The 12,028-nt window shown below is 55.9% G+C and overlaps 1 protein-coding gene across 1 annotated transcript; it reads right to left on the bottom strand.

The window, feature by feature from the left end:
* Positions 1-8,383: 8,383 nt before the first annotated feature.
* On the bottom strand, positions 8,384-11,400 carry ZNRF4 (zinc and ring finger 4). The gene is made up of 4 exons (XM_045551673.1): positions 11,389-11,400; positions 10,318-10,339; positions 9,710-9,839; positions 8,384-9,659 (listed from the first exon to the last, which is right to left on the bottom strand). The coding sequence occupies exons 1-4, from the start codon at positions 11,398-11,400 to the stop codon at positions 8,384-8,386; spliced, it is 1,440 nt and encodes a 479-aa protein (XP_045407629.1).
* Positions 11,401-12,028: the final 628 nt, after the last annotated feature.

The raw sequence follows: 12,028 nt of genomic DNA, 5'->3' as shown, positions 1-12,028 counted from the left end.
CCAAGTCAGTGTCTGTCCCCAACGCCGGTTCCTTTTCCTTGCTGAGTTGTATTCCCGTGCAGGGGTGGACGGCGGTTTGTTTACCTCGCCGCCAGCTAACGGACATTTGGGCGGTTTCCTGTGTTCGGCTGTCACGGATAGAGCTGCTACGAACAGTCTCGCGCACGTCTCTGGGTGGACATCTGCTTTCTCTTCTCCTGCGGAAACACCTAGAGAAGTGGAGGACTGGGTCGGCTGGTAGGTGTCTGTTTAACTTTTTTAGGAAACTGCCAAACAGTTTCCCAGGGTGGCTGTACCATTTTGCATCCCCACCACCCAGGGACAAGCGCGCCGCCGGGGGCGGGGGGGACATATTTTTGGCATTCCTCTATTTTTCCTTTGGATGGGATTTAGGGAGATGTAATGTAAGGATGCAGTTCGATGAGTCTTGACAAATACATACACCTGTGTGTAAGCACGACCTCCATCCAGATATACAGCATTTCTATCACCCAGAAATCTCCTTGAGGACGTTTTTAATTTACAGAGAGACAGTGAGAGAGCAAGAGAGATCTCACTCCTTTTCCTGTTTTCTGCAATTCGTATTTTGTTTTGAAGTTCCACCCACGTGCCTTGCAATTAATAATGTCTTTGCCCATGTCTCTCGGAGGAGACCTGCTGGGCTGTAGGGTGCATCATCTTAACTCCCTAGAGCCTTCTCCAGTCTACTTTATTATTATTATTATTATTATTAGTTTAACAAATAGCTGTTGAGCACTTCCTGTGGCCAGGTGACATTCCAAGCACTTTATATAAATTATACAGTAAGTGATTTCATCCTCCCTTGCCCTCACCAACAGCACAGCAAATGAAGTATTTTATCATCCCCATTTCACAGATGGGAAAACTGAGGTGCAGAAAGGTGATGTCACCTGCCCCAGCCCCAGTTGCAAAGTGGGCGGGCCCCGTGCCCTTGACCGGGGCACAGGCTGCCAGTACACTCCCAGGCAGGCAAAAGCACCCTGCAAACATCAGCCCCAGGCCCACACTCCCTCACCCACAACCCCAACATCTAAAAAGCTCCAAAAATAGGATTTTTCATCAGGATGACTCTAATACTCATTGGCTGTCAAGACCTAAACTGACCTTTGGCTGTTAATATCCTTTATTTATCCTACTTACGGTGAATATTCCTAGTATTGCTACAGCGTTTGACTTGGGAGGTGGGGACTGGCTGCCCCAGGCCCTGCTGGGAGTGTTAAATAATATATGCTGAGTGCATCTTAGCAGCAGCTTACAATCTGGAACGTTCTGAATTCTGAAACACATCTGGCCCCAGGGGTTTCAGATAAGCGCTCTTATTATTTATCGAGCCTACAACTCTTGCAGACACTGGTGACCAAGACAGTGCTCATGGGTTCACAGTCCAGGGGGGAAGAGGACAGACATGGTGCCAGGTGGTTAGAACACTGGGTGACTAGGGCCGGGCTGGGGGAGTCACAGACATGGTGGGGCCCAGAGGAAGTGCCTGACTCAGGCTGGGGTGTCAAAGGAGGCTTCCCGGAGGAGGTGACGCTGGAGCAAAGTCCTGAAAAATAAGAAAGGGGTAGTGAGGGAGGAAGAAGAGGGTGTTCACCAGCAAGCACAGCTTGTGCAAAGGCCCTGTGGTGCCTTGAGGGCCTGAAACCTGTCCTGCAGGGCTGCAAGCTATCCTGGCAGGAGGAGGAAAGCAGAGGTCCGTGTTGGGTTTCTTGCCCAAGCTGCGCGGCACCTTGAATGGTCTTCTGGCCCCAGTGGGCATCCGGTGGGCATATGGTTTGTTCCCCCTGGGGTTTGCTGGAGTCTTGGCTCTGTAGCCATCGGGACCCCCTCATGTCATAACAGGTGCGGGCAGCCTTCACTCTCACCCTTGATGCTGGGGCAACCCTCAGGGGCCACTGGGGTGGGGACTCGCACTCCCTCCCACCACACTCCCTTGGCATTGGCAACGGGCCGATCTGAGGCTGCAGAATTTTCTTTTTGAAAAAGGCTCTGCTGTTTGGAAATCTGACATCTTGGTGGATCAATTGGCCATTTCTTCTGCTTCCCGAGCTTGGGCCAGAGACCTGGGCGTCAGCGACTCTGGTCTTTCCCTCCCCTGGCTCCCTCCATACAATATATCAGCCAGTCTTGTCACTGGTGCTGCAGAGTCTATCCCAGATCCACCCACATCTCCCTGCTCCTCTGTCTTGGGCTTGGTCAAGCCTGGACCAGCCTAGTCCAGTCCCCTCTGCCTTGGTCCCTGCCACTCCCACCCCACAGTCTGTCATCCCCAAAGCAGCCAGAGGGCGCCTGTGAGCACCTGAGTCAGGGCCTGTCCCTCCTCTGCCCACAGCCCTCCATGGCTCCCACCTTCCTTGGGGTCAAAGCCCAAGTCCTCCCTGCAGCCCACCAGGCCCTGCACGACCTGCCCTGTCCCCTCCCTGCCCTCCCCTCCTCCCTCTTCTCCAGCCACAGGGGCCTCCTCGCTGTGCCTCTAACATGCCAGGTGCAATCCTGCCCCAGGACCTTTGCACATGCTGTGCGTGCTTCTTGGAATGCTCTTCACCCAGCTGTAATAACTTCATTAACTTCTTTGCTTTTAAATTTTTATGTCAAGGCTGTAAGTTCCAAGAAGGAAGTGACTATGTCTACCTTGGCCACCGTCGTGTCCCCAGCACAGTGCCTGGCACATTGTTGGTGCTCAATAATGATTTCTTCCATTGTGGAAGGACTGATGTCATGGAACCCCAGGAAAAAAAACAGCAACCTTGTATTCCCAAGTCCTGGCTGGGAGGATTTGGCCAAGGACACTGATAGAGATATTGGGGAGGGGGGAAGTCTCCAAATTGTGGTTGCCTCCCCTCTGCCTTTAATTATTTTGTCAACAAGTCTCACAATTCAGCAAGTCAAAGTGGCATTTGAGAGGGACGGTTCCCTTTAGCGTAGCTGACAGCTAATTTGTGGGAAGTTTAATTACAGGCGGCGTTAATTAACTGGCGGAGCGCTGGGCGAGGAAGGCAGCCATCTGTTCCTAAAAACGTCCTCCCCTCCTGGGCCTGGCTGGGAGGCTGTGAGGGGTGGGGACAGAGGAGGAGGAAGGAAGGAGACCAGGTGCTGAATCACAGCTTCTGCATCTCCCTTCCTGACACTGCCAGGGCCAAGATCCTGGCAGCCGGCCTCCCCTGGCCTCCCCCAGTGGCCTCTGGGAATGGCAATAACAATTTCTGGGAATCTGCGTCTCACTGGTTGTATCACTAGGAGTAGAAGGTGTGGGACGGAGGAGGTTAAGAACCTATTATCCTCAGCCCACATTGGGGAGGCTTGGCACCCTTCAAAGGAGGTTAGGAGGAGGAACTGGGATAGAGGCAGGCACAAGGGACACCCTAAGCAACCTGGCCTGGGAGGGACAGATCACCCTGCCTTCACTCAAGGATTCACTCCTTCATTTAGACCATTCCTTGTGGGTATGGTACCCTCTGGAGATAGGTTTTTTGGATTCAAATTCCAGCTCCGTCCCAGCTGTTTGCCCTGGGGTAAGTCGCTTAACCTCTCTGAGCTCAGTTTGCTCATCTGGAAAGTGGGATCGCTCATAACAGGAGCTATTTCTGTTTGTTGTTCTAGAAAGTTGTGCCCAAGTGTGTTCAGGCTGCTGGAGCCTTGTTATAAACTTGAACTGTCATTATTTGTTACAACTTGCTAGAAGAGTGTATGTGTGTTAAAGAGGAGGGAGGATTTGGAAAGATCAAGGTTTCCTGTGCCTTCTGGGACCCTGAGCCCTCGCACATGCTGTTCCCTCCATCCAGAACAACCTTCCAGGCAACACTGAACTGCATCTACTTTACCTTTCAAGTCTTGATGTGGATGACTCCTCCCCCGGGAAGCCTTCCCAGACTGGCCAGCAGGTGCCTCTCTGGGTGCTCGCAGCACCCAGTGTCTCCCATCACAGCCATAGTTACACTGCCCCTGTCTTGTCATACCATCTTCCTCATGGGACTGGGAACCGTGAGGCTCAAATCTGTAATCCCACCACTGTGGGAGGCCAAGGCGGGAGGATCACTCGCGGCGAAAAGTTCGAGACCAGTCTGGTCTTGAAAAGAAAGAAATGGAGAAGAATGCCTCATATGCGGGAGTGAGTTCCCCATCACCACTGGCATGCAAGCACTGGACGGCCTTTGGTCAGGGTTTCCGTCCTCAAGATGGACTCCTCAGGTCATTTTGGGATTCCTCTTCATGCTCTGACTCCATTTCCCCCCTGGAGGCTCAGCAAAGGCAGAGGAAATGGTGTGGTCAGAGGGCAAGGGTGCCCCTCAGTGGGGTTTTGTGCAGGGCAGAGGCCCGTTTCATTCACTCCTTCATTCACTCAATATCCGTTGAGCGTCTACTGTGCATCAGGTGTGATCTGAGCTCACTGGGGACAAAGTCCCCAAAGTTGTGGTGCTCACAGTCTATTGGGGGAAACAGACAATATAAAAGCAAAACTTGTCAGGTCAGAGAGTCGTAAGTTCAGTACTGAAGAGAAAACTATAGCAAGGAAGAAAAATGAGGCTCCCCGGGGTGGGGGAGTTGCAGCCTAAACAAGCCATCAGTGGAGACCTCAGTGAGGATGGGACACTTGATCTGAGGACCAAAGGAGGCAAGACAGGAAGCCATGTGGGGACATCTGGGGGACAGCATCCCAGGCAGAGGCACAGCCGGTGCAAAGGCCCTGGGGCAGGACGGCGCCTGGTGTGTTGGAGGCTCAGCGAGGAGGCCCGTGTGGCCGGAGCAGAGTGAGGAGGGGAGGGCAGGGAGCAGGCAGCGCGGGTGTGCGGGGCCTGGTGGGCCTCAAGGAGGACTTGGGCTTCTCCAGAGCGGGCCCACTCACACCCCCCACGCCCACCACCCCTGCCCGCAGTCGGCTCTTGCCTGCGTCGAGCCAGTGACTTCCTCCTTTCTCTCTTCCACACTTCCCCTCCTTGCCACCCTCCACATGCAACGAAACCTTTAAAAGCGTCCATCAGCTCTCTGTGGCAAAAGACTTGAACTGCCACTTCACCAAAGACACGCAGATGGCAGAGAGGCACGTGCCAAGACGCTCAGTGCCATTAGTCACGGCAGAAATGCAAATCAAAGCCACAGTGCAATACCACTTTGCACGTATGGAAACGGCTAAAAAATTTGTAACTGACAATCTCAAGAGCCAATGTGGAGCAGTGGCGGGTCCCCTGTGCTGCTGGGGGTGGCGAATGGCGCAGTCCCTTAACGTCGTCGTATAAAGTTAAGCACACGCAGCACTCCCGCTTGCTCCTGGGTGCTCGCCCGAGAGAAGGGAAACACGTGTCCATGCGATAACTTGTACACAGATGTTTATGCGGTGTGGGACAGGGGGTGGGTCAGGGACCAGGGGTTTTGTCCCAGCAGAGGACAGAGGGGACACAAGCAGATGTTTTGGGGAGATGTGACTATTTTGTGTCTTGATTGTGATGGTGGTTACGCTACTATGCATTGGACACAGCTCAAAAAGCTATAAATTAAAAACTGATGCCTTTCTCCCCTTTGCTCCCTGTCCCCCCACCACGCTGCCCTCTGCAATAGCTCCTGCCCCAGGCCCTTTGCACCTGCGGCTCCCTCCAGGAGGAATGTTGTTTCCCCACATCTTCCTCCCTGTCTTCCTGCACTTGGATCTATCCCGTCTTTCGTGTCTCTGCCCACATGTCACCTCCTCAGGGAGGCCCTCCCTGATCACCCCAACTAAATCCACCATCCTCCCATAACCTGATGCCCGAGCACCCTGTTGCATTAAAAAAAACTGCAATTCATTATATAGTAAACTCCCTGAGGGTGGGGGTCTCTCTGTGTCATGGCAGTGTCTCCAGCACAGCACCTAGCACATAGTAGGTGCTCATTAAATAGGGATCGAGAGGCAGTTGAGTGAAAAAGTAAAGTGCACGGGGCTCTGTGAGCCTGGGTTCAAACCCTGGCTCAGTCCCTGGTGTGCTGTGTGGCTTCAGGCAGATTGCATAACCTCTCTGTTCTTTCATCCAGCAGGTGAAATTAACAGGTCTCTCTTGAGGGGATGGGGGGAGGTTTAACCCCCAAGCCCTTTGTCATCTGAGTCCTTAAGGGTTTATTTTGTCATCCTCCAAGGTACGCGGGATCGACTGCACCTTCCGACCAGGGGTGCCCTTTCCCCGCAACTTCTGCTTTTCTTGATGAGCTCCTATGTGTCCCTCAAACGCCTGCCCCCCAGGACGCCTCCCCAAACAGTGCGCGCTGTGGCAGGGCTGGTGGCTCCAGCCATTCCGAGTGCCCCCGCTCCTCGGGGCTCAGTTTCCCCGTTTGGCCACACGCCCCGTTAGACAAACACAGACGGGGCACCACCTGGCTGGGCGGGAGGGGGCCGTGACTGCTGCTCGCGGGGAACAGCAGCCAAGGCGGGGGCCGGCGGGGCTGGCACGGGCGGCCTCCCGAAGCTGCCAGTCCTTGGCAGCTCTCCGCTTTCGTGGAGGCGGCTGGAGAAGGGCCCGGGCCTGGCTGCTGGGGGACGGAGGAGGCTGGGACAAAGTTGAGTTCCTTTCTCAGAGGAGGCGGGTCCTGAGCGGGGGCAGGGAACTCTATGTACACTTATTAAGCACGTGCTGGGTGCCAGATCATGTTGCTCGCGGCCTTTATCCATGCTGTTCCAGCTGCCAGGATCACTTTTCCTTTTCATGGCATTGCTCATTCTGATCTCAGTCTAGAAGACACTGCCTCCAGGAAGCCTTCCAGATTCTCTGGAATGAGCTGGGCACCTCCCTGTGGGTTGACGCAGTGCCTGAGTTTTCCCCATCACCTGATATTATAACCGAGCTGTGGGCAGGTCACTTAGTCAATCAACAGATGTGCACAGAACGCTTAGTAGGTGGCAGGCACTGCTCAGCATTGTCCATACTTGGAAAACCCCAGATGGGCAGGTGCCACTGCTGTTTCCATTTTACAGGTAGGGAAACTGAGGCTCAGAGAGGTTGAATAGTGGAGTGAAGCCATCTGGCCTGGGGTGTGGTGCACAGTAGGGCCTCAGTAAGAGCTGATTTCCATCCCAGTGACGGGGAGCTCACCCCACCCTGAAGGAGGCTGAAGCTGGAGCTGTGCGGGTTTATCCATTCATTCATTCACTCATTCACCAAGTATGTATTGGGCAGCCATGGAGGGCCAGGTTCCATGAGTGTGTCCAAGTGTCAAGCAGTGCTGGACAGCCCCAATATCTGTTCCCTCCTCTTCCATGGTAAGAGAGTTCCTGGTTTTCAGGGGACAGTTCGTCACTCAGAATAAAGATGAGATTTCCCAGCATCCTTTTAGCCAGGTGTGGCCACAGGACTAAGTTCTGGCCAATGCAGCATGAGCAGAAGTGGTGTGAGCCCTTCCTCACCCCTTCCTCCTCCTTGCTTGGAAGGCAGATGTGATGGCTAGAGCTCAAGCAGCCCCCTTGTCCCTTGAAGAGGATGCCACTTCCTGAGGATGTGGAGAAGTAAGATCGAAGAATTCTGGGCCCCAGACACCATGAAGTCTCTGCGCTGTTTCTGGGCTGACTCCTATGTTCATGAGCAAATAAGCCCTGTGCGCTTGAGCTGCTGTGGTTGGGTTTCAGATCCTCCTGTCCCAGCCTCCCGAGTAGCTGGGACTACAGGTGCCACCACCATGCCTGGCAAATTTTTCTATTTCTGGTAGAGACAGGGTCTCACTATATTGCCCAGGCTGATCTTAAACTCCTGGCCTCAAGTGATCCTCCTGCCCCAGCCTCTCAAAATTCTGGGATTACGGGCGTGAGCCACTGCCCCTGGCCCACCATAAAATTAAACCACATCTGATCTGGTCTCTGAATCCAACTACACATTCACAGGAAATACTGGGGACAGAGGAACATGTTAAATGACACCACAAGGCAAAATCCAGAAAGGGGACATCACAGGACAGATGACCCAGTTGCTTCAACAAATAAACTGTAAAGAAAAACTAAAAGAGAGAGAAAAAGAGGGAGAAGCTATGGATGAAAAGAGACTGGAGAGACCACCCACGAGTCTAAACTTTACCTGGATCCTGATTCAAACAGCCTTTAGAAGAAAAAGTGTAAATGAATAATGAATGAGTGTGTCAAGGATCAGTGGCCCATGTGCCCAAGACTGGAACTGAGGCAGGGACGCCCGGCCCTCAGCCCGCTGTCTCCTCACTCACCTGCAGACACCGGGGCCAACGCTAGGCTCAGCTGGGATGGGTGTCCCTTGTCCCCAGCCAGAGGCCGGGCAGTCTGGCAGCAGTGAAGGCAAGAATCTAATTTCAAATCCACTTTATTTTCTCCAGACCAGAAACATTCCTCATTGCCACCCTCCCCGCCCCAGATCTTGGCTGGCCGAGGGGCTGCAGGGCCTCAGGACGGTCCCAGGGACCTGTCGGAGGTCACCGCGGTGGCCTCAGCCACAGCCAGGGACGCAGGGCTGCAGCAGCCGTGCGGGCCGGCTCGGGCCAGCAGCTCCAGCCTCCGGGAGCGCAGCCGGGCCTGGATGGCCCAGACAGGGGGCCGGTGGCCGGGCAGGGAGGGGTCCTCATCGCAGAAGCTGTCGATGGTGGAGTCCGAGCCGTCTTCGGTGCCGGCCACCAACTGTTTGCACACGGGGCACGAGCGCCGGGCAGCCTGGGCGAACCAGGGGTCGATGCACTTGCAGTGGTAGGTGTGGGAGCAGGGCAGGATCTTGAGCTGGTCGCCCTCCTCGTACTCGTCCAGGCAGATGGGGCACAGGTCGCTGCGCCACGTGAAGGTGTGGACCTGGGCCTTCTGGCAGGCGGGCGCCCTGACCGCCGGCCCTCGGGTCCACCAGCCCCGGGCCCAGAGCCACAGGCGGCGCAGGACGAAGAGGACGGAGGTGACCAGGGCCAGGCTGCGGCCCAGCACCCAGGAGATGGCCAGCACGGGGTGGCAGTCCGGGTCCGGGCACGGCGGGTGGTCGGGCAGGAGGAGCACGTGGGCCGACTTGTCACAGCGCAGGATGACCCGCAGGTCCTGCGAGGCGGCCTCGCCCACGAACACCGAGGGGATGGCGATCTGGCCCCGCAGGTCCTCGTACACGTGGGCCATGCGCACCAGGTCGTCGGAGCGCACGTTGTGCACGATGGCCGCCTGGAAGCCGGCCCGCTGGGCGTGGAGCACCTTGAGGTCGAAGGGGCAGTCGTAGCGGCGGATCAGCACGATGGCGCCCAGGGAACCGTTGCCCGGCTGCGGGCCCTCGATGGGCTGGCACGCGTTGGCCGGCTTCGCCTCCATCAGGAAGCCCCGCACGCCCTGGGGGACCAGGGGGACGCCGAAGAGCGCGGGCAGGTCCGCAAAGTCCACGGTGCTGGCGTTGTCCTCCAGCACGGCCCGCACCACCGCCTGCGAGGGCGCCAGCAGCGCCGGCAGGATCAGCAAGGCCTTGAATGCCGCCACCAGTGCTGGGGCCAGCCGCCGCCGCCCCATGGCCGCCCCTCCCCCAGGCTGCGCACAGCTAGGTCCCGCTGGGGACGGCACACGGGAGGCCGTGGGGCATCTCCAGGGCCTCCCAGGGGGCCCGTGGCCGGATGCTGCGAGTGGCAGGGAGTGGGAGTGGCTGGCAGGGCTCAGACACAGGGACGCAGAGGCGCTGGGACCCGGCGGATCTAGACAGAATGTGCTCCCCACGGCAGCCCAGCGCGCATGGCGCCTTTGAAGGCTGGTCTCAGCAGTTGCTGGCCTCGGTGGCTTTTCTGGCAGATGACACTGAGGCCAGGAGCCCTCTGGGTTCTAGGTGTCCCCAGCCTCTGTGATATCATCCTGTTCCATCCTCCCCCCAGGAACCTCCAGCTGCCTGGGCCTGGGGCCAATAGAACATTCTAGGTCCCTGACTTGGGGCGTCCTCGGCTCCTGGGTCCACAGGTGGGCATGGTGGCCCCCAGCAGCACGGACTCAGCACTTACATGGTGCCAGGCTCTGCCAGCGTCACCTCCCCGAGGCTCCCAGCGACCCCCTGAGGAAGGTGCCAAAAATACTGTCATTCCCATACAGGTCTCTTCCTCTCTGTCTTGTCTTTGTGTCTTTCTGATTCTTTTTCTGTCCTTATGAATCTCTCTCCGACGCTCTGTCTCAATGTCTCTCAGAGTCAACACGCATTTTCTGAGCACAGCCCCCTCCTGTTGCGCTCTGAGTGGGGGCTGCCATTTCCCCGCCACTCCCGGGAGGGAGCAGGCGCAGAGACAGGACGACCCCCGCCCAAGCGCCACAGCTAAGAAGAGGCCGGGCCAAGCCTCGGCATCCGCCCCCCAGCACCTGGCACCCCAAACCTCCCGCCTCACCGGCGTCCTCCCAGCTCGGCCCCTGCCAGGACAAGGGTCCGGCTGCAGATGAAACGGATCTGCTGTCCGAGCTCAGATGGCTTCTTTTGTCTTCCCTCCTGTCCTGCCCCAAGGTCCCTGGTTTTATGCCAGGATAGTTAAACGCGTGGAGACAGAAAACACTGCCGGGAAGAGGGATCCGTCTACGCAGGATGAGGCGTCCTGGGCTGCCACAAGGCCCACCGCCTGCTGCGGTGGCCAACGTTCTGCCCAAGGCCACCAGGGGTTGGGAGGGGAGATGGAAACCCACCGGTGGGCCACCTGGGGTCAGACGTCCTTTTGTTCCCCCCTCTTCATGGATGGGGGGACATGGCCCAGAGAGAGGCAGGACCAGCCCAAGCCCACCCAGTGTGTTGGGGACAAAGAAAAGACTCAGATTCACGTCACCTGACGCCAATGGGCTGGCATTTCCTAAGTCTTGTCTTAGTAGCTCATGACTCAACAAATGATGGGCTGATTTTTTTTCTTTTTTTTTTGAGGCAGAGTCTCACTGTGTCACCCTGGCTAGAGTGCAGTGGTGTCATCATAGCTCACTGCAGCCTCCAACTCCTGGGCTCAAGCCATCCTCCTGCCTCAGCCTCCCGAGTTGCTGGGACTACAGGCACACACCAGGATGCCCGGCTAATTTTTCTATTTTTTGTAGAGACGGGGTCTCTTGCTCTTGCCCAGGCTGGTCATGCCACTGGGCTAATATTTACTGAGCATCTCCTGCATGTCAGACCCCATGCTAAGTGCTCAACACACGTAATCCCTCAATGCTATGTGGCTGATGTCAAACCCATTTTGCAGATGAGGAAACTGGGGCCCAAAGACTTCAAGTACCCTCCCCAAGGTCACAGAGTTCACGTTCTTTGACCTGACAACTTTGGGATCCCCTGCTAATATTGACGGGACCCCGACTTTCACTCCTGCCACTGAAGCAATCACCACCCTTCCCATCCCCGAAGGCTTAAGAAGAGGGGCAGTCCCCCAACCCAGCTTCCCTGCCTGGGGAGCCCTGCTCTGTCATCCACTTGTATGTGGCAAACAGACTTTCTTGTCCATTGCCGGTGGGACGACAAATGGACACCCCACCCTCACCCCCGGGGGATGGGATTCAGAGACAATATTTAGCAAAACTGCCAATGCATTTTTATGGGATTGCAGGCATAAGCCGCCATGCTCAGCCTCAAATTAATTTTTGCGTATGGTGTGAGGTAGGGGTTGGGGTTCATCTTTTTTCCTCCACACAACTGGGTAACCAGTCGTTCCAGCAGCTTTTGTTGAAAACACTTGCCTTTTGCCATTGGACTGTCTAAAAGCAAATGACCACGTGTGTGTGTGTGTGTGTGTGTGTGTGTGTGTGTGTGTGTGTGTGTTGGGGGGGATGTCTCTTTCTGGGCCCCCAATTCTGTTCCATTGATCTATTTGTCAATCCTTATGCCAATACTGCCTGTCTTGATTACCATAGATTATTGGACATAGATTTCAGAGAGCCATGTCCACGTGGCATCAGCTCTGTGTATAGACTCCCAGCAGGGCCGTGGGAGCTGGTGGGGGATAAGAAGCCTCTATGTTTTCTCTGAGGATTCACCCATGGATGGATGCTTCTAGAATCCAACATCTCCTAGCACCTTCACTGCTAGAACACACCTCATTCTCGGGGTGCCACCAGATCACACTTCCTGAGCAC

This window comes from Lemur catta, chromosome 1, assembly GCF_020740605.2.
Source record: "Lemur catta isolate mLemCat1 chromosome 1, mLemCat1.pri, whole genome shotgun sequence".
In the NCBI taxonomy this organism is placed as follows: Eukaryota; Metazoa; Chordata; class Mammalia; order Primates; family Lemuridae; genus Lemur; species Lemur catta.
Note: the sequence above shows the minus strand (reverse complement) of the source record. Positions and strands in the feature narration are given on the sequence as shown.